Raw genomic sequence first — 27,405 nt, 5'->3', positions numbered from 1 at the left:
AGAAGTCATAAATAAAAATAGTTATAAAGTCTTTGGAAACAAAATTGCCCTTCACAAAATAGTAATCATCAGATTTGAAACCATGAAGCTCGTTTTATTTTATCACAGGTTTAACTGTCGCCTGCACAAGCCGAGTTATTTTTCTCTGACCAACATGTTGCTTCACAGCAGCTGCTAAGTGTCACAGCCTGACCTGTAACTGCGTGAAAAGGTCACATCCACACCTCTCTGCGACTTCTCAACTTCCTCCAGAGCCACTCAGACCATGATGAGGTCGTCGTCTGACCCTCACCTGCTGCATGAGGATCTCCGGGTCGTCCGGCACCACGTCTCCGTCCACCACGGGGCCGAAGGCGATGTGGTAGCGGGCGGGCTGGATGTCCTGGTCCACCAGCTCCCTGAAGGTCTTCCTCCTCAGGCAGTCCACCAGGTCGGCGGTCTCTGAGTAGGTGCAGCCCACCTTCTTGGCCAGGTTCTTGGTGTATTTCAGGGCTGGTAGTTGACGGACCAGCTGGAGATGGCTGTGCCGCTCTGAGCAATGGCCCGATGGAACAGACCTAAATGGACGAGAGTGAAAAAGGGCATTCATGTTCTGCCTTTCTGAAGGTTTTGGACTGTATTCTTTGGTAGTGATGCAAACAAAAATAAATATTTTTTCAATAATCTCTAAAGAAATATAAAATCTGAAAGATTTCCATTCTAAAGCAGAATACAGAACTGCAGCAAAGGACACTGAGGTAGGAGTGGGAACAAACTCTTCCCATAAGTCAAAAGATCCATTTTAACTTTCTTTTCTCTCCTTGCCTTAATTCTCCACCTCCCTGCTTCAGTCTCTCCCTCCGGCTCCTCAGTTCTGCCCATCCTGAGCTGTTGAAGCCAGTCGAGTGGCTCGTTAAGGGGCCGCCTGCCTCTCCCGTTTCCTCTCAGGCCCGCTCCTTTTTCCTTTCCCTCTCCTCTCCAGGGCTGAAGATTGGTCAGTTAATTATTAAGCAGAGCGGCAGAGTCTCCTTTCCCTCAGAGATCAATTATAGTAAGAAGTAGCAGGGAAACAGCTACACCTACATGCATATCTGCTTCAGGAGTGGCAGAGGGAAAGAGCAGGGAGACAGCTATATTTTATTAGTCCTTAAGATTGGCCTCGGTTATGCTACTTTATTTGGCGTCTTGTCTTTTCTCATTTTTCCCCCTGTTCTTTATCACCTGGGTACTAATTGGCAGATTCTTCCATAACAAATATGGAGCCATCAGAATCTGATCTTCCAGTCAAGGAGAGAAATCAACAACGGAGCATCCTGGACAGGTCAGCAGTTCATCGCAGGGCAACACAAACACAAGAGACATGCAACCATGAACACACAAACCTGAGGATAATTAGGAGAAATCATCTGACCTAACAGTGATGTTTGTGAACTGTGGGAGGAAACCGGAGCACCCGGAGAGAACCCACGCACGCACAGGGAGAAATTACAAACTCTACGCAGAAAAGCCTCAGGCGGGGATTTTAAACCCGGGACTTTTTTGCATCTACAGTATTATTTTTGCACACTTCAAGTCTCAGGCAAGTAGACAAACCAGTGATACAAACTTTTCACAATCAATATGGCAGCAATGATGAACCCTCTTAGTTACTGATCAATAATTGTGACACAGTTAATTATAGTTTTGGTGTATTTGACCTGTAAGTTGTTAGAAGAGGTACCAAAAATAGATAAAAACAATATATGTGCTGATAATTACCTCTGCATTATTGATCTGTTATTTAATAGACAAAGTAGAAGTAGTTGCTCCAGTCAGCAGTAACTGACAGTAACGACGGTTTTAAGGAATCTGATCTGTTGTGAAGATGATAGTATGTTCATTCGTTTGAACGGCCTAGTTAAATCCTATTGAGTCTATGGCAAACACAAATGTCGGTTTCTAGATGTGTAAACCTACATAAAAAAACTTTTATTTGTAATTGTACAAAGTCAGAGGCTACATGCAAACTGACTCCAATTTCATGCTACTTTGTGTTGGTTTTCTGCCTAAGATCCCAAAAAAATGTATGAAAGTTTTGTGACAAAATATGTAAACATGCAAATCCTTCTGCAAGGCACCGATGCTCATTTTCTCCATCCTCTATCTCTGCCTCTCATCACATAATCAACATTACGAAGCGTTGCCTTCATCACCGCCCTGCTGTCAAGTTTGATCTGTGAGAACCTGTTGCTGACATGATCGGTGTCCTTTAATGACAGAATGACGGACTCCTTACCTCGGATCCGTGACGGAGGGGGGAAGGAGAGGAAGGATGACAGACAGACGGCTTCTAGTGAGCTGATGTTACACCGATAGATGCTGATGAAGAGGAAGGTGATGATGATGAGGTGACGCCAAAGCAGAGGGATGAAGACAGACAGTGACAGCGGGTTGGTTGTCAGCAACAAAAGAAACAGGGTTAATGTTGGTGGTTAAAGGGTTAATTCAATATAAAATCGATAAAGGACAAAATGCAGAGTGAACATTTCAGGTTTCAGTCTAAACATAAAGACAAAAGGAGCGAAGAAGAATTTAGAAATTGATTTCTTTCTTATTGCAAGTAACACAAGAAGCTCAGAAAGTCATAAAATATCCTCAACACCTCTAAAAGCTACCTAATTAACACATAACTTGTGAAAGTCTATGTATAAAACCAAGTTTTAATGAAGCACATTCAGAGATTTAAAGTGAATTTTTAAACTTCCAAGACAAGCTGCTGACATCCCTGCTGTCTCTGTGTGTGAAATCAACGCCAAGATCAAACTGCACAAACTTTATTTCTTCTCCCAGTGATTCTTTGTTATTGTTTTATGCAGTAAATGTGATAATGACCCAATTAGGACGGCTTCATAAATGCTAAGCAGATTACAGTTAATTACAGTTTATGATTTTGTGTTTGAACTTTATAACTTCAGGCATGAAATTATGTTTTCAGTCATTTGGGAACATTGTGGAAAAAATTCCCTCTATGTTGTTTTTATTTAATATCAGGAAAACAAATAATTTGTTTTTAACACTGGAGTCGTGAAGCAGCAGCAAATTAGAACATTTAAGAAAATTTACTGTGGATTTTCACTCGTCTGTGCTTTGGTCAAAATTACACACCCAGGCTTAAATATACATGCAAACCCCAGTTCAATTCAAACATGTTTCTCCAGAAGGCATTTAATGCGTCAATGTGGCTAGTTGCAAATTTCATTTAACTTCAGGTCTTTCTGTGTTGATCTCAGGTCACGTCGATATTGAAACCACTTGTGAATCGACCGATTTCCTTTCATCTAAACGCGACGATTTGAATGTTCGGACAGGACGACGACTCTGAACAAGCATCAAAACTGATGAAGCTGCCTGACTAGAGACCTCTGGAAAATTTGGTTCATGACTGGAAACCAGGAAGAGTCGTTAAATATTCAGAAAGAATGTGATCAAACTACAAAATGCATTAATGGCATTAATGAATATATTTGAGCCTTTAGATATGAATCATACCAATTGCAAAAGCCAGTTAACATCATGTTTAGCTTCATTTGCATTTCAGCTTCTCAAGCTCAGATATATGGAACTAAAAATCTGAGATAATTATCTCTATGTAAACTAAAACTGCTTTTATTTAACAATAGTAAAGATTTTTCCTCATCGCTGCAGCATGTTAGAAACCAGGTGCTGCATTAATTGTAGTTAAAAGTTAAGAAGTTAAGTTCCTGGATTAATTTGCTGGTTAACAGACATCAGCGGCTTCAGCGGCTCAGTCAAGCTTTCACAGCACATTTGTTTTCCAAGCACATTTACCGAGAATTAATTAGTCAAAAACAGAATGACTGCTCGGTGCTTGAGGTCCAGAGACACACAGAGAACCAGAACAGATGTGAAACTGCTTTTTCACATCTCTTTCTGTTCACCCACACTTCTGGCCTTTCCCGTTTGTGTGTGAGGCGGGAAAACGGGGCGAGAAGGCAGAGATATTCAGGGCGAGACCTCGAGCGATGCAGAGAACAGAGAAGCAACGATCTGAGGAGGACAGCTTCAAGAACGCCGTGATCAAAGGCGGCGAGTGCGTGGCCGTTTGGCCGCGGATTGTCAGCCACGCTGATCTCGGCTCAGATCAAAGCGGCCCGGTTCGCGGTTCTCTGTCCTCTGGTGAGGCTGCGTTAGCGCTTAGCCCCCGGGGTGTTTTGTGCTGGTAATGGGGAGCAGGAGGTCGAACACATGTAGGGTTTTGATGAAGGAAGGGCCTTCCTGCTGCACAACAGAAGCGTCGGCGAGGCAGGTAATGTGGGGTAATGCCGGCGCTCCCGACTCATTTATCTTCTGAGGATGTGAGCGACGCAGAGAGGATCAAACCTGCACGCGCTCATTAGGCACCCGGGAGCTCAAATCCGTACGCTCAAAGGACAAGCTGGGTGTTTTCTTTCAGAGAGTCAAGTGAGCCTCACAGGTTTTAACAGGTGACAGGCTGAAGCTGCCAATCTGCATAATTAAGATCTGTCTGTCTGTCTGTCTGTCTGTCTATCTGAGAGCTCAAATACAATCCAAAAACATTTTATGTCATCCTAATCTGTCATTCTTCTCTCTTTGGTTAAAGCAGCAGTATGTAACGTTTATTAAACAAAATGTTTTTCATTATGTACTGACAGTAAAACATAAGATAATCTGCAAAAACAAATTGATCTCCTCTGTTTTCTCCCTGAGTTTATATTACCATCTGAAGGAATGTACCAAAAACAACCAATCAGAGCCAGGAGGAGGGTCTTACTGCTGTCAATCAATGTGCTAATTACAGCCTTCCTTTGCTCTCTGCTAGGCTGCAGCTTCTCCCCGCTAGCAGAGGTTGCTATGAATGCTAAAGCTAGTTAGCATAACCACCAATGATGGCAGATAATCAGTTTTCTTGTCCTTCCACCATTAGCATATTGAGCAAAGTGTACATAGGTGTGATTGACGGCGCTAAGACCCTCCTCCTGTTTCTGATTGGTTGATTTTGGTGCATTTTTTTTTAGATGGCAGCAGAAACTCAGGGAAGAGGAGGATGGGATGGATCTTTTCACAGATTATCTGTCTCATGACTGTCCCAACATGATGACAGGTTTAAAAAATATGTAAAATCCATATTTTTACAAAACTCAATCAGTGCGACACAGTAAGCATCAACTTACCTTCAGAGTGGTGAGACAGGATGAGCAGGTTAACGCAGGAGGCCCCTGCTCCAGATCCAAAGATGGTGATCCTCTCGGGGTCGCCGCCAAAATGGCCGATGTTTTCGTTGAGCCAGCGCAGAGCCTGAATCTGGTCCAGCAGGCCGTAGTTCCCCTTTGCGGACTGATCGCCGGTGCTGAGGAAACCTGTTGGTTGAGAAACGGAAAAGTGGAAAAAGAAAGAGAAACAGAGAATTAACGATGCTGTTAGCTTTCATAATGTTTTCTTCATTGAAAGGTAAATCAGATTGTAGTTAAAACTGCAGAGCACAAGGAAAGAGTTAGACAAAACTTCAATTATCACTTCTAAACTCATTAAAAAAGAAAATAAAAAAACACTTTTACTTGACATTTCACAATTTTTCTACATTGGACAGTTTTAATCCTGAGGTCTTAGATAAAGTAAAAAATAAAAAAAACATCTAGAGCTGAATCAGTATTTAATAAATTAGAATATTCTGATACCTTTTGAAAATAACATCCTTTTCATTAAGCCCACATTTCTGTATTAAAAATGTCACATTTCTATTAGTTGTAAGTGTAAATGATCATATTTGACAGAAATAAATCCTTTTAAACATCCATCTGTATGTAATTAATCTTTGTAATGTGTTTCACTTGGCGATAAAGTTCCTGGAATATATGGACTTTTTAATAAGATCCTAATTTATTGAATGGGATGTAAAAAGCATCAATAAAAAACATTTGAGCTTTTTACTGCACAGTTAAAAGTAATAAAAAAGGAGCAGTAGAAACATTAACATGCTGAATATTTACTAAACGTTCATAACCTTATTTTTATTGGAATACTGATGACATCTTGTCTGTTTTCAGAAATATTTTAAGGATTTCCTGACGACGTTCAAGTCCAGAAAATCACACACACGATCCTGACTCTGCATGAATCGATGCACGTCTAACCCGAGCATGCTGACTCTGAACGTGACAGCTTTTCATACATCACTGCTGTTCACCTAATTAAACCCAGAAGCCTGCATGTTCTGCACCTCAGATCTCCATGACACGCTGTTCCCTCTGTTAGCTGATATTTGCCTCACTATTAAGTATCTTTAATTGTTCAACCAAAGACTTAGCTCGTCTCCACTTAGGTAGCAATTAACCGGCAGTCTCTGAATGGAACCTCTAATTAGAGCCTATTAAAGACAAGCATACTGGATAAGTTTTCATTAAGCCTAAACAATGGATGTTAAACACTTATAACAGACAAAGGTTAGGATATAAAAAAAACAGAGCACGTAAAGAGGGATACTAATTAGAGATAAAACCTTAAAAGCATCAACATCTATGAAATTACAGTAAAACTGGCTTAGATAATGTAACTAAATGTGACTTTTTGTCACTTTAATGTGAATTTATGGGTTAGGATGATACAATCTGATTAGTTGTCAGGTTTCTGTTTATCGAAGTAATTAAGTTGAGACCCAAAAACAATGAACTAGTCAGAATATAAATATATTAATTATCTTTTAGGAAGAACTCAATATTTCAGTGCATCGTAAATCTCGCATCCACACAGGATGTTAGAAAAGCTCTTTTTAATACTTTTTAAATAAATATGTGTAAATTATATTGTCTAAAGTGATATTAGTGTATTAAATTACTATATTCATGTTGGTGATTTAGTTAACACTGAAACTGGAAAAAAAAAATGTGCAGCAGATATTTATCAACTAGTATTTGTGTGAAAATGGCGCCACTGTGTGGCAAGACAAAGAATACTAAACGAAGAATGACAACTCTGAGTCAGAAATAAAATATATTATTAATATTAATATAATACAGGCGAAAAGTAGAGCAGTTAAACACAAAAGATTAAATAAAGAAAGATCTTATAAAATCTGTATTTTATATGGATTATATGGGCATAAAAGTAACATTTGAAGAAAAGTTTGATGTTCATGTTCTGCAGTCTCAATATTCCTTACAGCCTGATGAAATTATCTCAGAAACAAATAATAGATGGACTTCATCATCTGTTGTTTGAATGTTCATATTGTCTGTAACTGAATTTGACAATAAACAATAAGAGTTTGTCTAAGATTTATACACTTGGAGAGGAAAACATAAACGACCAAATGTTTTCCTCATCAGCTGAAGCCAAAATAACTCCAGTTTCTGCTTGTATTTATTGATCATTTCTGTATTACAGAACCAAAAGCCAACAAGGCGTTTATCAATGAGACTGGACCCTTTGGTGCTGCTCTTAAATTCCAGAACACATAAAAACAAGCAGCACATTGGGGTAAATTAATTAAAGGGAAGCACAAACACAGGGCGAATAAGCCGCTTTAATGCCCGACTGTAAACACCACAATAAATTAAACAACGGTTATGCTAAGTAGGTCATTAATTAGGGTGATTAATCTAAAAAACAGCAATACCACTGTGTCAGCGCCATGTTTTGAAGATAATACGGTGACCTGCTACTGAAACGTCCAGGTATGAGAGGATGGAAATACATAAATCTGTTTCTTATTCTTTTTGTGCAGCTTAATGACGCATTGAATGTTTTGTTCTCTGGGTGTTAATAGTTTTATTTCAGCGGACTGAAATCGTGCTCGTGTTGTTTCTCCTCCTCTCTCTTCGTCTGACAATAAGTCAGCGTGCGATGGCCTCCCCCTCCACGCCCCATAATCTGACGAAGGCTTGGGAAAAACGTGGAGGACGGGTTCAAGCACGGCGACGCGGCACGAAAACCCTGCTCTGCTTGAGTATTTAAAACCGGTGAGGAATGACGGGTTAGATGGGCGAGGCAGAGAGGAGAGATAAATAAAAGGAGCAGGCGCAGAGGACAGTGGGTGTTCTGTGACTCCCGGATAGAGGAGCAGTGTTTCATCTGCCTCCAAGACACCAGGGGTTGGCTCCAACACACACACACACACACACACACACACACACACACACACACACCCACACACACACACACACACACACACACACACATGCACACACCCACACACGCATGCACACGCAGGGATGCTGATCAAAGGCTGACACTACAGAAAAGACTGCAGCCTTTCCTTTCCCTGCATCTCCTTTACTCTTCCCATACCAGACATGTGAGCACACATCCTGCTACAGACACGCTTCTGCAAACATGAAGCGGTCACATATCATTGGAAAATTATTTATAAAAATGCATGTTTGAATAGCATGTGAAAATAAAACCTGCTTTCATGCTTTTTATGCTGTTGTGTTTATGAGTATGCTTATTTTTCATTCCGATTTATTTGTTCACACATATCTAAACAATGGCTTTAACATCTGACTGAAGGACACACTCCTAACGCTGAGTGTGAATAGATGGTTGGAGAGCCAGATGTCTCTAGGTGTGTGTGTGTGTGTGTGTGTAGTAATTATTCTCTGTCAAAGGAGTCCAGAAAATCACATGTTCTCAGCTTCATTCTCACAGTTCAGAGGCTATGTCACATATTTTTATTCCCAGAAGGGAACAACGTGAGGAAAGAGAAAAAGGAATTGGAAAAAGGGGAAATAAATGACAACATTTCTGTTTTCTTCATCAGGCTCAAGAAGAGGTTTTTTTTCTTCACAAATAGCACTTTGGCTTCAACGCAGCATCTGGCCTTGGGTGATTTGCTTCGCTGTTTGTTCTCTGTCTTATTGTGCTTTTTATCTCTGTAAAGTTGTTATTCCCATTGCCAGGCTGTGGCAGCCAAATTATCTGTGGAATTATTCACATTTTATGCCCTCATGCTGGGAAGGACCCCTCTGAGTGAGGTGTGTGTGGTGTGTGTGTGTGTGTGTGTGTGTGTGTGTGTGTGTGTGTTGTGTGCGTGCGCGTGTGTGCGTGCGTGCGTGCGTGCGTGCGTGCGTGCGTGCGTGTGTGTGTGTGTGTGTGTTGTTTTGGGAAATATTTGCTGGTTCTTTCTTGCTGGTTTGGTCTAGAACAGATTTTTCTAATCAATCTGTGTCACGGCTCATGTAATGAAGCATTTCTGCATTTCTCTTGTGGACAGTAACTCAGAACTTGAACTTTATTGATTCATTGTTTCTGACCTGATCAGTGGCGTTGCTATGGAAACCACAGGACCAGATCCCTGACCCGGATGAAAATAAACTAAAACAGCCCGACGCGACCCGTTTCCCTCAGATCGCAAATATTTGATGAAGTTACGTTCACAGCTGCAACTGGAAAAGCCTTTGACCTTCAGCATCAATCGTTCCGGGAGCGTGTTGTGATTCTACAATTAGGACTGCAGCCAACAACGATTCTGGTTTAAAATTACGCTGATGATTTCATTTTAAAAAAAATACATTTCGTTGCATAAAATGCGGCAGCGTGGCGAATGTCTGAACATCTGAAGCTAAAATCAACATGTGAAAAGCTCTGATCTTTCTTCTTTGCATCAATACAATGCAGGGCTAATCTATTGATTATTTTAGGAATAACTGACTAACTATTGATTTACAAAAGTTTTTTTTTTTTTACTGAATTTGAACCAGGTCAAGCTAAAAGTGTCACTTGGGAGTTTTGAGTAGAACAAACAGATAAAAAATAGTTTTTTTTTTCATTTTAAATGCAAAATGCATATGTTCTTTAATAAGTACTTACTTCTCTGACTGAATCGCTAAGTATAATCCAGTTAACAATTAATCCATTACTAAGTTAGTCAACTAAAAAGATTAATCACAATTAATCTGAGTAATCGTTTCAATCCTGTTTACTACTTTTCTTTGTACTGTAAGAAACAGAAAGAAAGTAAAATTGTCTTAAGTGTATTTATTTTTTAAATAAATGTGCAGCGGCTGCAGTTGGTAGCTCTGCTGCAACAAGAAGGTCTCAGGTTTGAATCCCGGCCTGCATGGAGTCTGAATGTTCCCCGTCTGCATACCATAACTTCAGGATTTAAAAAAACTATTTTGATGAATAAAATGTTTAATCTACAAAATTCAACTAAGTAAAACAGCTAATATTAGATCATAATCATATTTTACTCTCTCCTGCTTTGTTTCTTTTCCTCCTCCACTCCCTCATTGGCTCCTCTACGCTCCGTTCTTTCATCTCTTGGGCCTCCGGTGAGTCGGTGTCTCTGTTCCTGGGTCCAGACCGCAGCTGAAAGCTGCTGGTCTCTGAAGTCCAGACAGTGGAGAAAGAGGAAGCAGGCCAGCTCCCAGCAGAGAGAGACCATATGCACACGCAATGTTTCCTCAAACCTGCAGATCAGCCCCACGTCAGTCTGCGGTGCAGACGTTCAGCTTCAGGAGCTCAGATCTCCCTGTTTCTGCCGATCTAAAAGAGTCGTAAAGTTGTAGAGCAGCGGCGTCAAACTCGTTTTCATTTTGGGTTTTATCAAGATCACGGATATTCTTGTCAGAGTGCATTGATGAACTGTTAAAATGTTATTGAGTAGCTGCGTCTGCACCTGATAAGCACTTCTTTAAAATCATAGTGAACAAGTTTTTTGAAACTGATCAGTTCCTTCAGGAGTCATTGATTTTTTTAAAATTTCTTTTTGCAATGAAAATTACAGATTTGTGGAGCTAATTTAGAAATATCTGCAAAATAATTTGTGATATTTGTGCAAATGAATGACGGTAAATGTGACTTTTGTTATAACTCGACATCAAGTGAAGCTGAGAAAGCAATGTAGGGGAAATAAGATACACTGCCACCTGCAGGTGGGAGTTAGCGTCACCATTTTGACCATTTTGGTGGAAAATTTGCAGTAAACTCACAATTCAAGCATTATCTTAAAAATGTGTGGATCTGTTGATGCTGCGTGATTCTGGATTCACAAAGAAATGGAGAGACTGATATTTAAGCACACAGCTGTTACGTCAAAGTTTCATTTATGCGTTCCTCTGGCGTCCAAAGGGCCATGTAAATATCAATAGCAGAGCAGATTTGGCCCTCAGGCCTCGAGTTTGACACACGTGTTGTAGAGGAAGACCCAGTGACAGCGAACAAGAAAAATGAGATCAGAGGGAGACAAAAAGAGCCACAGAGGGACAAAAAACGAGAGAGGAGGCGAGATTATAGATGAATGTTTTTGTGTTTCCCCGGGGAACAAAGAGAAGGAGCTCCATCGGTTTCACTCGTCTGCTTTTAACCTGAGTCATGACAAAGTGGCAGCGAGTGTCTATCGATCAGATCTGGTTGCCCTGTGAACACTTTCACAGCCCACAGGAGGAACAGTTCACAGTCCCGATCACACACACTTGAATCAGGAGGTGTGTGTGTGTGTGTGTGTGTGTGTGGGTGTGTGTGTGTGTGTGTGTGTGTGTGTGCTCAGAATCACTTGAAAGTCTTCCTGATTTGGAATCCAACATTTCCTCCTCAGACCAACTCTTTCCATCGTCTCTTGTTTGTCTGTCACTCGGCTCCCGGGGTTGCAGGCCCTGTGGGGCCGGAGGGAGTCAGGAGGTAATGATGGGTGAAATAGGGGCGCCATGGGCCACATCGGACATGATGTATGACCTGAAGTCTTGGCTCTTCGCATGGGTCTTGTACAAAGCCAAAAAAAAAAAAAAAAAGACTCCCATCATCACCAGAGATGTTTAGAGTCAAAATTATTATTTGTGTTTCACTTTTCCAGAGCAGCAGAATGTTTTTTTTTATTCTACTTTTTGTTTTCCTTCAGTTTAATTGTGTTTGCTAAATTTCTGTGTGGATTGAAAAGCAATTTATTAAGAATTCTGACTCTTGTAACATTTCTAATTAAAATGTGAAGCAAGGAGGTTATGACACCACCTTCACCGTGTGAACAGTTGAAATTTCAGAGATTGTTTGGTTCTGCTGCCATATTTGATTTTGAGGTGAAAAATGTTGGACTTTGCAAACTGAAAGAGGTGAACTGACTGCGGTTTTTTGGCGAATCCAAGATTAAAATCCCGACCTTCTGATTCTGATTTTGGCTAAATATAGCAAGAAAGTCGCTGTTGGCAACACTTTGGTGATTATTGGTTGATTTTTAGACCTTCACTGAGGTAGAGAAGATCGGTGGATAAAATCGGCTTCATATTTACGCATCAGCCGATCAGCGATGAATCAGGACAATCTGCGCCGATGAATCGTTGAACCTCTACTTCATTGGATTGAACTTTCCCAGCTTGTAACATGAAATGTCCAACCTTCAAGTAGAAATGAAGAGTTTCCTCTCACTGCTAATGAAATTCATACATAAAAATGTTTCGGCTGTCAGAAGACATAGTGAAATAAATTTAGAGTAACATAAAGTCACGAAGAAACCCCAACTTTTAAGTTAATGTTTCACCCTTTGGGAGAATGATTAAAACATGGCGGAAATCAAAGAGTATCAGATATGAATTTTGATCTATAAAATATGAGTCAAGCTTTTGAGCCACGCTTAACATAATTCAACTTAAGCACATTTTTGATCATCCGGTGATAAACATCCATCGTATCGCGATAGATTATCTCTGACAAAAACAGAAAAATGCGGCTTTTAAAGACTCTGGAAATGTTTAGAGTATCAACTCAGCTCTTCTAGGAACGCTCCACGTCTTTACATGTAGAGCTGTAGACAGTTCCAAATTATTAAAACTTCAACATATCACAAAAACGACGCGGAGCTCCAGAGCCAGGATGGAGGGAAGAAGAAGAAGAAGAAGAAGAAGAAGAAGAAGAAGAAGAAGAAGAAGAAGAGAAAAACAGAAAGCAGGAAACAAGAACTAATGAATCCCCAAACTGCACCTTCTGCCAGCAGCAGCAACAGCTGTGCAATTCCTCAGATTTAAAAAGCAAAACAAACAAGCAGCTAAAATAAATGAGTAAACACGAATTGTGAGTCTGCTGGGGTTTGTAAATGTGTCTGTGTGTGTGTGTGTGTGTGTGTGGGTGTGTGTGTGTGTGGGGGGTGGGGGGGTGTGGTGTGCGCGCGCTCGTAACGTCTTGAAGCGTCTCATTGTACTCCTGCGCATTCAAACCTTCCATCATCGTCTCGCTGCGTGTAAACATACGTAGGAATGATCGACTTTTGCTTCAGGTTTCTGCATTTTGCAGTTGCAACTTCAGCGAATGTTTGCGGGTCTCTGGAGCTGAAAGTACGCGGAGTTTTTCCACTACGCTCTGGCATCGTTCTCACATCAAACAGAGCCCACGCTGCGATGGCCTAGATACCGCTGCTCCGTCAACACGCAGCCCCTCACTCTGCATGGTAATGTTTGCAGCCAGCCTGGCTGCCGTTGGTTGGCTCAGCTTTGTTGTGTTTTTTTTAATTCAGCTGGCACAGTTGGGGATACTTCTGGCATTACTTTTCTTGGACCGTTGTTATTGTTCATAGCATTTCCAAACTATTTTTCTTACAAGTGCAGAAACAAAATAGTGATTAAGGAGTACAGCTTGGAGGTTTTTCTTTTGTCTCTGCGTATCGTAACGTAAATCTGGCTGTGCTCGTTGAAAAACAACAAAACTCACAAAATGAAAATCTATGTTGCCTCATTTCAAAGCAGGGTCATTTCAGAAGAGAAACAATACAGAAACTGTTTTTTTAGCTAATATTTTCTTTATTTTAAGATGATTTCATTTGTCCCACCTCAAAGTTTCAGTGTGTAATGTTTATAACATTTATTTTTTACATATTCAAACTTTTATCATTAATACTGGCAGATTATTTCACTTATAAAAAGACATTTTCTCATGTTACGAATGAAATAATCTGCCATCGGATATAGTCAATTTTTTTCATCAATATTAAGAAATTAGTGTCTTAAAAATGTCTTTCTAGCTGAAAAGTTACTTGTAAACAAGATATTTGGTGGAACCTGGAGAAATAATGAGTTTTAGTGTTTTGTTTTTCTCCAGTAACACCATAAATAAATTTGCATAAACGCTCTAAACCTTTAAAGACACACCTGTTGCTAAACTTGCCTGAGAGTTGAACAGAATGTCTTAAAGTCTCCCCTGCTGCTCCGTAAACGTTCGATCAAACTGACGCCTCCATATCGGCTCCTTTTAAACGCCGGTTTTAAATCGTCGTTCAGCTGCTGACCTTCATTTCCACTCTCCCAGCGCAGCCTGTGAGGCCCAAAACCTTATTCTCTCATGCAGTTCGGCTGAACTGTCTAAATAAAAAAGTCTTCTTGAAAAATAGTGAACATCCTGTGCATGTTTCTGTTTGTTTAGTTTTCAAATAAACTCAAAGACGAGCGCAGGAGCGATAAACAGACACACTAAAGATGGAGTTTGTCATGTAAAACTCTCTGCTGTGTTTAAAAAAATAACAATTTGAGGAATTAATAAAAGAGCAAATCCAACGTGTATTTGGTGTCATTTTTAAGTCACCAAGCCCTCGGAGTCAGAATTTGACGAATAGAAGAACTAACTATTCTGTAGAGTCATTCATAAATATTTAAGAACAGCATTAATCTACAGAATAAGACCATTAGATCTGAAATATTTATTACTATTATAATTATGGGAGATATATGGAGTAGTAGAGACATCCATTTGATTTAAAAGGACAAAGTATTAAAACTTTAGACACATTCAGGCTTTTTAACAAGATTTAACATAAAAAAGTCCTTAAAAGTGATGTGGGCTCCAGTTGGCTAATGAAAACTTTCAGAATTTAAAAAAAATAGACATTTATTAAATAAAGAAATATCCACATGTATTATCAGAGACTAAAGCAGCCATCATTGAGAAGGGATTTCAATGCTGCCTACTGGAAAACTCAACATTCACCATTCCTGTCTGCTTTCTGCAAACAAAACAATCAGTGTAAAATGATCAGATCTGTAACAGAAAGGTCTGCAGCTCCAGTAACCTTTAGATGCGTTTCTGCTCCAACACACCTGAGTCAAAAGGCTTAATCTCCTCCCTGGCAGGTGAGAAAGTTTTCCAAAGGACCAGTGAGTTTAAAGGGAAAACTTCACCAAAGAAAACCCATCGCATTTTCTGAAAGTCTCCATTATGTCCAGGTAAATATATTAACAGAGTAGCACAGCAACACTTCACTGTATCCAGCTTCAGGGCGCCCGTCATGCTGACAGGCCCACCAACAGCAAGAAGTCCAAGGCTGCGCAGCGTCTATTATTTCTGAATGTAATAAACAGCAAACAAATAAATGTGCCTCAGGCTGTTGTCAGAGGTGCTGTTTTCTCCCGTCAGACAAATGGAAAAAGCTGCTTCCATGTGCAAAGCCAGTGTGTGCCCTTCATAATGCACACTGATCCCAACAAGCAGGTGAAGCTATGAATGATGGCGCTTTGAGGAGAGGAGAGCGAAAAACTGGAGCAAATCTGGTCAAGACAAAAAACTACATTCAGGTTTGTGACTTTGGATGTAAATGAGTTCAAGGTGTCTGCAAATGTTGCCAGGTTCTGTAAGGCCGGTTTAAAAAAATCCCCCCAAAAGGAGCCCTGCTGCTTCAAACCTCCAGGATATGAATAAATAAAACCAGTCCTGCTGCGCCGCCATTTACAGCCAGTGGCAAAATAAAAATGCATCTCAGGTATAATAAAGCATGTGGCGGCCATTTAAATAATCGAGCTCTTGTCTTGCTGCCTAAAATTACATCGTCTCAAGTGTCAGTCTCTCAGTCATGACTGGCCCATTTCAGCAGCTCAGTCCAGTGACCTCCTTTATTTTCTGTCGCTAAACTTTGGACCTTTTAGACTTTAGGTCATTTTGAAAAGTTATTCTGACTGTTTTTGCACTGATTAAAACCTCATTTTAATAAATCTTCCACTCAACTAATAACTTGACTTAGTTATACTCATTTATACACTTATTCACATAATTACTGTATTAATTGCAGAGTAAATTACATATTTACTCTGTTACATAAAGTTCACTCAGTAATATTTACCTAATGATTGATATTCCAGCTACTTATTTCCACATTTACAGTTTGTTACGTAGTTAGTTATTTAGTATTTATTGACCAAATACTTTGTTACTTACCCAGTAATCACTTAGGATGCAGATTTTGCAATTAATAATTGAAATATGAATGTTTCAATTAACTATCATTTACATAGATACTTTTGATTTATTGGACTTATTTAATCAGTAATTAAATGAATTATTTGCTTATTTTTGTCTAATTAATTTATAAATACTAATTTTCTTGTTTACTTACAACAGGGAGCCAAAAGAGCTCAGATACTTTAATGATATAACAATAACATAGTTTTATTGGATTTAACAGTTATTTAGTCACTAATATAACTATTATTTACTCAATAAGTTCACTTCCACACTTACTCTCTTTTTATTGATTTATTATCTGTCATTTTCCTATTTAGCTGATATTTACTTATTTTTCTGCCTGCTAATTGCTAACTTGGTGATTAATTTTTAGTATCGGTCCATCTAAAACTCCTGTTTTGTTGTTCAGACTTGCTGTTATTTTCCAAATGACCTCTGAACCTTGTGAGCTCTCTAACTGTGATGTCAGCAAAGTGTGACGGTTTAAACACGACTCAGGTTGAGCTGATGACGCTTCGTTTTGGAAAATGGTGAATCATGAATCTGAAACAAGTTAACAGACTCGGCCCGTTAGCAAAAAGAGAGACGTCTTTGCGCTTTCACATTTCCAAATCGATAATACATGTGCAGGAAGAGTCGCCGAATCAATACGTACACAGATGGCATGAAAATAATACCCTGAAACGGTTCCACAAGGCTGAGCGGATCGGATCAGATCTGACCAAACACAAACTGACATTGTTAAGAAAATTGGAGAGCCGAGAGGCATCTGCAAGTTATTCCAAAACCCTGCATTATTCAGGGAGAGAAAATGTTCATTTGGTTCATAGAAAGAGAAAAACTGATGTTGTCTGGAACACAAAATAAGCCCATTAATCCACTTAATTTCACACGAAGGCTTAAAGCCCGAGATGCATGAGCATCGCCAGCAGCCGGAGCCATCAGTCACCTGGGATGAGGCGAGTCGCTGCGCAGACAGAGCCTGTCATGTTCCTCAGATCTGACTGATGCACCAAGGCCAGAAATCACAAATCAGCGTGCGCAGAAGCAGCTTCACGCATCTCTGCACATTAACGGTTTACCATCTCCTGTAATCCTGAGGCTTCTCGTGAAAGACGCGTCGTCGTTTTCTTTTGTTAATCAGATTCTGGTTTTCACTGTGAGCAGATCCATGACATCATGAAGCTGCTCGGGATGTTCAGCTGAACCATCAGAGGCGGTTTTATAAATCGTCACAAACACACAATTACCCTGCTGCATTTTTCACTCATGAATTCAGAAAATGAGGCGTCAAAAGTGACATTTTAACAAAGACTTTATTGGTTTTATTAGTCCAATGTTTGATAAGTGTTCACAAAAGTTCAAACGTTTTACTTTCAATGAATTCTTCAATTTATCACATCTGTATTTTATACAGAGGCTGTTTTTTATACCTAAAATGCAGATTTATTTACTTTCTTTCAAATTTCTATATATTTTACTTGCTTATTTTTTTACTAGCTTATTTACTTAATTTCTACCAAATTTCATGAAGCATATTTACTTTTATTTAACATCTACTAATATTCTTAACTTAGTGACACACTAAGTTACTAACTTACATCGTTAAATAATTGCTATAGTAACTTTTGTGGTCATATTTGATATTAACCTATTTGTCAAAAAGTTGACATACTTTATTATGTACTAATGTACTTATTTTATTACATAACTACCTGTTTACTTGTCTATTTATCTGCATTAATGCCCAAAATTATTTATACTCCAGGTAGATTTTGTATAAAGTGGCATTTTAATTTAATCACTAAAAGTGATGTTAATGTTATAAGAAAATAAGAAAAAGAATAATATGAAATGTTGGACACAATAAAAACAAAAACTAACTTTTTACCCATTAGTGTCTCTTTGTATGTTTTCTTACTATTTATTAAGAGCTTCCTTCCTTATTTGATATTGTAAAACAACTTCTTGTTTGAATTAAAATCATTTAAACTTAAGAATCTGCTGCAGATGGCAGCTTGAATGCGAGCATCAATCTGATCTGAAGAGTCAAAACATGAAATCTGAGTGGATCCCTGAGCTGCAGTATAACCACTAGATCTGCTCTTCCGCTGCTAGTGCCAATGATGCACGAAGCTTTAGCTCATGTTCTCCTGAAACTTTCATTATTTGAGTCATTTTAAATCAACACAAACCCAGCTAACTGAGTCGTGAAGTCTTTTGGTTTAGCAGACCATAAAAGACCTAAATTAACAAATCCACTTGTGGATTCCACTCAGCTCCGCTCCAGGTCTCCATAATTATTTACACTTCAGCACAGAGCAAAAGGGGATTAAATCTTCTAACCCTTACAAAGTCACATTTTGGCTGATCCACTTTCTTTCTCTCTTTTTTTTTTTTTTGACTTCACATTAAGCAATGCCAGCAAAGATTGGCAGTAACGTTTCTTCTTGGTGGACCAGCAGATGGATGAAGATTGTAAATAATCATAATCCTTCCTGCTGGCAGGGAAGCCACTCAACTTCAGATGTGTCCTCTACGAACCGCTTATTTCCTCAAGCGAGGATGCTCGTCTCATCCGGGGTTGGGCCAAGTTTTGTTCAAAACACGAAAAGAAAAACAAACCTCTGTTTTTTTCCCTCGCTTCCTCACAACCTTGCCTGCTTTCTTCCTCCCAAGAAAAAGACCCAAAAACATCTGTCTTCAAGGCGAGCCATGGTCTATCACCTACCCACAGCATGCGCCTATTAGACTTATCTTAGCCAGAGTTGCTCCTAATTTGGCAGCCTGAGAGCAATGGGTAGAGTGTTTTGAAAGTTATCAGAGCGAGGCCAGCTCTGTATTTGGCAGGCAGAGGGGCAGCGCCACCAGTGTCTGCCGGCCAGGTTGATTAATAAGCAGCAGCGCAGTGGCTGTGCTAACAGACCTGGAAGCTTCCAGGGCTGCAAATGAATGACACATTAACTCAGAGTCACATGGAAAATGTGTTGACGCTTTCCCCGCTCGTCCCTCACGCTCACACGCCTCCTCTTTGTCGACTATTTCAGCTGCTGCGTGTTTGAATGGCAGCTTTTTAACCGTCCACAGACGTGACAGAGGAGGGCGGGCTCCGCCAAGCGAGACAACAACAACAACAAAAAAAGAGTGAGGTAAATTAAGCTGTTAAATGTGTAATTTAATGACATTGATTTCCTTTATCTGCTCTTTGCTTACATGAGACGGTTCTGGCAGCAACCGGAGCGATGCCGCGCGAGATAAAAATAATGCATTTTAATGCCTCGTTCAAGCGTAGGAAAATAAATTACAGGGGAGATTTTACATGTTGGCGGATGACTGGCAGCTGCAGAGGAGCAGAGCAATAATGATAACCCCAGAAATTATGTCCCGAATGCTACTTCCTCATTAAAGCTGTTATTCTGTCCATTTATGCTCACTAATGGTAAATCGTCAAAATGTCAGTAAGTTAAAAAAAAGAAAGAAAAAAGGCCCAACATCCAGTTCAGAAACAGGAGGAAGTTTTATGTAGAGTTTTCAAGATGTTACTAAAGTAATAATAAACAGTTTGCAGGAAATAATGGTCCAGTTAAAGGAGGTTTTATATGATTAAAAAAATTTACAAGACTTGTTTAAAATGGGATTCGGGAAAATAGATTTAAAGAGAAAGAGCGAAGCTTTAGATGGGAAAGATGACAGAACTGAAATAATAAATCATCCAGTCTTTCGTCCATAGACCCTAAACTGGTTTTCACATTTTCTTTCTTCTCATAAGCAGTTGGTTCAGCATATGGTCATAATAGGAGTCCCTCAAGGTTTAGTTTCAGGCCCATCACTTTCTACAGCTTGGAAGATATTATGACTACTGCCACCACATCAGACATTTAGTCACACTCATTTCACTTCAAACTGATACTAATCGATGTAAAACATTAACCCTTTCATGCAAGAATTATGATCCTTTAAGTCTGGATTTTTTTTCCAGTGTTTTTGATTTTTTCAAAAGGTAAAAAATAAATTCTCTTTTAGGTGATCAGTTGTAATTTTATCCAAAAACAAAGTTGGTATTTGGTCTTTAGGGGTCACTTAATGTTACCTGCAAGCATTCCTACAATAGAAGGAGGTTCTGGATATTCCTGAGTTACTTTTTCATCTGTCTGCCATATTGGATTTAACAAAACATTTCTTGCACTTGCAGTGGATGGCCAGCAGTCGGCAGTATATCGTATGATGCACTTGTGTGTCTGTGCATTCATAACATAAAAAAAAACAGAAGAAAACTGGCTTTCAGAAAGCTCTCCACTGCAGTGTTTGAAACCTAAAAGGAAAAACTCTCCTAGCTCAGCTCTTCTAGTTCTTTTATTTTTGGATCTGCTCTGTTTCCTTCCAGTCAGTCATTTTCTGATGATCAGCTTGTGCTGATCCAGGTTCTGGTTTTTGACGAAATCTGTAAATCACCACAACCTGCCGAGTTTCTCAAAATAGAAATTTATTAAACTGATTAAATTATGAAGTGAGCGTATGTGTGATTTAATTAAATCAACTGGGAAGTGCTTCAGGATATTTATTGTGAGTTGACGCCACATATAAACTGAAAGCACAAAGTGTTTTAATCAAATCTGAGTTGGTTTAAATATCTTTGCATTTTAATGATGAAAATATTCTGAGTCTCACATTAATCATTAACAAACAACGTCAAATGAAAACCTTTTCTTTAATATAAACAGATTCTGTTTGTTTTGTTTTTTAGGGTTAAACTGTTGCTTATATCTTCTTACCTTATTAATTATCAGTTTATTAAACTGCAGGAAGAATCAAAGGTTATTCCTGATTTTGATTCCTCATTTCTAGCCCTTGTTTGATGTTCGTTGGTAATTTCCTGAATACATGATATTAGACAAGACTTTTTAACTCTGTTTCTTTCTGGTTTGTTTGTTGAACCAAATCGCTGCTGAAAACGAGTCACTGAGAGATTTACCTGTATGAATAATCAAAGTAAAATACTGTCTACTTTGTTTTCTCTGGCAGTTTCGGAGCAGTAGGAGCTTCCCTGCTGAGCAGCCAACGTTGCATCGATACAGGATTCGTTGTCCTGCCGTATGGATTCCCGTGAACCGATTTCCATTTCAAGTTACTCTCCAGATCCGTCGCCGTTGTTCTGGGATTGATTTGCACTTTTGAACCGAGGCGCCTTCGCTTTTAGGAAATGGATCATGTTGTCTTTCTGAACAACTTGATCCCAGTTCGACACACAGATGCCGGTAGGAATATATTTGAGTTGCTGAAACAAAATGCAGAGCGTGAACCTTTTCTGGGGTCCAGGTAGTTTTTTATATTTGATTTTTAAACAATGCAAAACTTTAACTTATAGGTTTAAACTAGAGGTTTAAATGATAAGAGAATAAAATTATATTGAAGTCATTTCCACAGCAGAAGAAAAGGCAAACTGTGTTCAAGAACTTCAGAAGAGAAATTTAAAAAATGCTTTTTGATCCCAAAGGAAAATTGTTTTAACTCGTCAATTCAAAATTCTTCAAATAGTCAAATATTTGACTATTTGAATTCTTTAAATTTAAACCAGGAAAAACCATAACTATAAGGGATGATTGGCTCATAAGGACTGGCAACAGCGAGAAAAACAAATAGTGTCCAGAAATCTGGGTGAAGTGATGGACCCAAACATTCAGAGCCACATAAGACGGTTACAAAGTCGACCTTCTATCACCTGGAGAACGTTTCCAGGATCAGAGGACAAATAATCTAAAGAGACTCATCCATGTGTTTGTCTTTAGTCGCACTGATTATTGCAGCAGCGTCTCCCCAAGCTGCAGCTGATCCAAAACGCTGCAGCTGATCCAAAACGCTGCAGCTGCTGTTCTGACTAAAATCAGGAAGTTAGAGCGCATCAATCCAGTTCTGAAGTCCCTACAGTGGCTCAACTGCAAAATGTGTTTCTCATCCTGTCACTGAAGCTCTTCATCCTGTCACTGATGCTCTTCATCCTGTCACTGAAGCTCTTCATCCTGTCATTAATGCTCTTCATCCTGTCACTGATGCTCTTCATCCTGTCACTGAAGCTCTTCATCCTGTCACTGATGCTCTTCATCCTGTCACTGAAGCTCCTCATCCTGTCATTGATGCTCTTCATCCTGTCACTGATGCTCTTCATCCTGTCATTGAAGCTCTTCATCCTGTCACTGAAGCTCCTCATCCTGTCATTGAAGCTCTTCATCCTGTCACTGATGCTCTTCATCCTGTCACTGACGCTCCTCATCCTGTCATTGATGCTCTTCATCCTGTCACTGATGCTCTTCATCCTGTCACTGATGCTCTTCATCCTGTCACTGATGCTCTTCATCCTGTCACTGATGCTCCTCATCCTGTCACTGATGCTCTTCATCCTGTCACTGATGCTCTTCATCCTGTCATTGATGCTCTTCATCCTGTCACTGAAGCTCCTCATCCTGTCACTGAAGCTCTTCATCCTGTCATTGAAGCTCCTCATCCTGTCACTGATGCTCTTCATCCTGTCACTGATGCTCTTCATCCTGTCACTGATGCTCTTCATCCTGTCACTGATGCTCTTCATCCTGTCATTAATGCTCTTCATCCTGTCATTGAAGCTCTTCATCCTGTCACTGAAGCTCTTCATCCTGTCACTGAAGCTCCTCATCCTGTCATTGAAGCTCTTCATCCTGTCACTGAAGCTCTTCATCCTGTCACTGAAGCTCTTCATCCTGTCACTGATGCTCTTCATCCTGTCACTGATGCTCTTCATCCTGTCACTGATGCTCTTCATCCTGTCATTAATGCTCTTCATCCTGTCATTGATGCTCTTCATCCTGTCATTGATGCTCTTCATCCTGTCACTGATGCTCTTCATCCTGTCATTGAAGCTCTTCATCCTGTCATTGATGCTCTTCATCCTGTCATTGAAGCTCTTCATCCTGTCATTGATGCTCTTCATCCTGTCATTGATGCTCCAACCATCTTACAATGGAAACTCATTTCAGCTTCTTGCGTCTGGGATTTCGTTCTTCCAGCCTGAATCCAAACTCCATGATCGTCGTTGAGTGTTGATACATCGACTGCGTTTTCTTTCAGCTCTTCCTCCGCAGCAGACCAGAGCGCCTTCATTTCTGTGGATGAAGGTCTAATCCCTCCATTCATCTCTCGCTCCAGTCCACCATCAAGTCATCAAGTTCCTTAAACTCCTCCACATTTTGGCCGCCTCCTTCTAACCTTCAAAATACGTCAGCTTTTTCTCAGTTAATTTCTGAAGGAGAAACATTTTGTGACTCAGTAATAAATTAAATCAACCAATTTCATGATAAATTAAAACGAGCTCAAAATCTTCCATTTTTTTCTACCAAAAAACTGGATGACAAAAGACTCGTCTGGTGTTTTGGTCTCTGTTTCAAAGGACAATTCATAATTAACTTTATTCCTGTTCTTTTTGTTCACTTTTGATATTTAAAATGTCTTCCAGTTCTAGTGTTCGTTAGAATTTAAAGTTCATTGAGGTGTTTTTGCATTACTATGCCATTTCCATTATATAACTTGAAAATAGCTGCAAAATAACCATTTCATCATCCAGAAGAATTTGTTATTGTGACAGGCTTACTCAGTAATTATTTCATTTACTTATCTGAGTGGAGCAGATGATGCTCTGCTGTCACATGACTTCCAATATTTGATCCAGTTTCTGCTCACCCACTGATACTGCAGGTTTTTTATTTTATTTCTCACCTCCCGCTGACACGGTCCTCTGTTTGTGAATCGGTGGCAGCATTACCATAAGCTACAGGTGTGAACAGTGGTGGGTCTCTGTTGAACGGGAGAACGCTGTGGGTCGGTGGGCTCAGGCGCCGCAGGGGGGCGAAAACACACACAAGCACACGCAGATGTGAAATGATGCCTCACGCTTACACACCTCCGCATGTTTCCGTTTTGGTCATTTGTGTTTGGGCCGATGAAACCTGATCCGAGATGCTCAGTTTTCTGTGAGCGTGTCTGCCACGTCGTCCATCCGCCAGCTGCTGGGGACTCCGACACCGACGAGGAAATGAGGCATGAATACGCTGCTTTTCATGGATTTCAATTTAAATCAGCGGAGTAAAAGCTTTACTGTAAATGGACGGAAAACTAAAAGCTCAACAGGTTTTCAATGAGACTTTTCAACCTTTTCTAAGACGGCATGCTATGTCCTTAAACAATTCAAAGGGATTTTATCAACCTACTGGGCTCTTTAGAAACGCTTTATTTAACAGCTGACACATTCATGGAGCGCTTCAGTAAACGTTTTTAAAAGTAAATTAATCTGCTGATTGTTTAAAAATATCTAACCTTTAATTTGAGTTGTTATGTGGTGCTTTCAGCCAATCGTTTGCTGCAAGGTTTGTTCTGCATGCCAAGAAAGTGAAACTCATCAAATTTCATCAAAAGCAAAAAAGTTCTGGTTCGTAAATAAATTGCACACCAAGCAGAAAACCTGGCTACAAATAAACCACTGAGTTGATTCGGCTGGAGAATAAAGTTTGTTGATTTATGTTTAATGAATACAAAACAATCTGAGTTTACCCAAACTGAGGCACTTTTGAAGCTGCATTAAGATTCAGGCAGTTTTAGGATTTTCCAGCACCTGTGTGAACCCGGAGACTTAAAAACCTTTTTTTTTTCTTTCCCTTTTCTCCGGTTTAAGCAGCACTTTTTTTTAAATCTCTCTTCCTTTCTGTTTCCGCTCTCTTTTTTTATTCATCGTCTTAGCTTCTTTTTTCCCCTCTCTCTTTCAAACACCAGCACAATCCTCTCCAACTCGTTTCATGCTCTACTTCCTCTCTTCTCTCCACTTTCAAAGCCCAGATAGCCTGTGACTGCTGCGCTTTGTAGAAAAACAGCCAAAACTGCATCCAGCTCCAAGATCAGAACACAACTAAATCACATCGGTGTAAAAGGAAATAGTTGCTGCATGTGGTTCCTGGGCTTGTTTGGAGCATTTCTGCTCCTCATCCTCCACTGGTTTCTACTGTAACTGATTTTTGCACTTTGTCACATCTTTTAAATACACATATATACACATATTAAAAAAAAGAGCCCCACTGCACTGAATCCCAATGAAATCCTCATAGTTATTCCATCAATCATTGATTTCTGAACTCTTCCTGAGTTAAAACATTCATATTGTTGTTTATGAATGGATGTGAACTTGTTTTTTTTTTTGCATTATTTGAGGTCTGAAAAAAAATATTTTTTGTTATTTTGACCATTTCTCATTTTCTGCAAATAAATATAATTTTTTTAATTGGAATTTCGGAGACACTTTGTCAGTAGTTAATGAAAAATGCTCATTTCACTCAAACATAAACCTACAAAAAGTAAAATCAGACAAACTTATCATTTTAAGAGGTTTCTTAATGTTTTCAGAGCTTTATATTTATTACTAAAACCAAGGAAAACGTCAGAGAGACACAGAGAAGGAAGAATCAAACTGGAACCAGACTAACAGAACTGGCATGTTCTGTTAGTCTGTTTTTATGTTGTTTTCTTTCACTAATGTAACGTAGCACACCAGGCATCTCGTACTCTGATGTAAAACACATTTCTATGCTATTAAAAAAGAAAAGTAGAGGAAGCACAATTAGAAAAGCAAAAGAGAGGCAGAAAGTGATGCAGCGATGGCGAGGCGAAGAGGACAGAGTGAATATGAACCTCAGACATTAACCAGCAGGCTTGGAGCTGTTGATGTTTGTGCTTTTGGTCAGCGCAGAGACGGAGACTCGGCCGCTCCCTGAGGCTGGAAGTCAATCTACGCTCCTCCTCCACCCACCAAGATGGATGGCCGGCAGTGTCGGCTAATCACGTGCTCCACTGGCCAGGACACAAACACCTGAGGGCAGTGGAGGCATGTGCCTGTCACATCAGCTCTGCAGAACCTCCCTGAGGATACCTGGGAAACATTCTGCAGAGCAAAACCATTTACCCCATGGCTCTGGAGCTCATTGTGCAGCCAAATTCATGACTCTGTGAGGGCAGTAATGAACAAATGCTGTCTTTGACACAAGTAATGGAAGCTGCATCACAATGCTTTACTCAACTAAAACCACTGTGAGGCCGTAGAGGCTTTTCTTCAGCCGCAAAGCCGCCATAAAATGGCAAAATTGAAATTACAAAAATAAAATTGTTCAACAGAAACGCGGCACTTGTGAAAAAAAAACAAGTCATGTTTTTAGATGAACGTTTTTGTGTTGTGAATATTATCTGAATACGTGTCTTAAAAATCGGAATAAATTTGTGTAAGATGGAAATGCCGCGACATTATTGACTTAATCTTTTGAAACTCAAAAACATGATGAAGAAGTTCACAGTTAGAGAACAGCCAGATCTTTGTTGCTGCAGTGACAGAGACATTTATCAGAGGTTCTTTAATAATCTTCGCAGAGTTTTTAAATATAATGTATTGTTCTTGTACTACGACAGCATAAATACATATAAATTGTGACTATATAAGTATAATTTCAGCCAAGATATTATTTAAAGTGTTTTTTAGAGTCTGTTAAGTGAGCAAACGGAGCATCGTTCCTCATTCTATTAAATCAGATGCAGCTGTTTTTCATTGACTCAAAGTAAAGCTGCTGTTATCACAGCGAGAGAAGAAACAGACGATTTAGCAAACACCAGATTCAGTTCAGATATGAGGTCCAGCCAAACCCATCACATTGAGTTTTAAATGTATTTTTCCGTTACGTTCGCTGAGATGTTTCTGTACCGTGTCTGTCGAGGATGAAAGTCATAAATCTCAGCCAAAGGCAGCCGTTAGTCTTTTCTGCAGAAGCTCCTGTGCTGCCCAAAGTGGATTATTGCAGCACCAGATGTTCTCCTTAAGTACGTCGCCAAGAGACACATTTGCATGATTGTCTAGTGATTGGTTTGGAAAATTTGGAATTAGCAGCGGCCTTCCACTTTATCATTTTGACCTATCAGCTGACAGCCTTAATGGACTTTTAAAGTACAAGAGCTTTAAGCCGAAGAAAAAAAATTATAATTTTTTATGATGAAAGTTTAGACAAGGACTAAAGAGGAAATAAATGTCTTTTTGTCTGTATTATGTATTTTAACTGCTACGTGATGCAAATTGCAACCGGCATCGCAGCAGGGCGTTGACTTAACTAGAGGGAAATTCAAGTTTCTTCTTCAGGTTCAGTCCCACTGAGCTGCAGGTGCGAAGGCTCAACCAGCAGGTTGCCAGTGAGTTTTATCCAAGGATCT

At 39.6% G+C, this 27,405-nt stretch overlaps 1 protein-coding gene across 1 annotated transcript in view; it reads right to left on the bottom strand.

The window, feature by feature from the left end:
- LOC129356009 (neuroligin-2-like) overlaps positions 1–27,405 on the bottom strand; it is a 71,566-nt gene that overhangs the window by 6,755 nt on the left and 37,406 nt on the right. The window contains 3 exon segments of the mRNA XM_055025632.1: positions 293–489; positions 492–557; positions 5,172–5,357. Of these exon segments, the coding sequence (XP_054881607.1) occupies positions 293–489; positions 492–557; positions 5,172–5,357 (449 nt within the window).

Source organism: Poeciliopsis prolifica, unplaced genomic scaffold (genome assembly GCF_027474105.1).
Source record: "Poeciliopsis prolifica strain line A6 unplaced genomic scaffold, Auburn_PproV2 SCAFFOLD153, whole genome shotgun sequence".
Classification (NCBI taxonomy): domain Eukaryota; kingdom Metazoa; phylum Chordata; class Actinopteri; order Cyprinodontiformes; family Poeciliidae; genus Poeciliopsis; species Poeciliopsis prolifica.
Note: the sequence above shows the minus strand (reverse complement) of the source record. Positions and strands in the feature narration are given on the sequence as shown.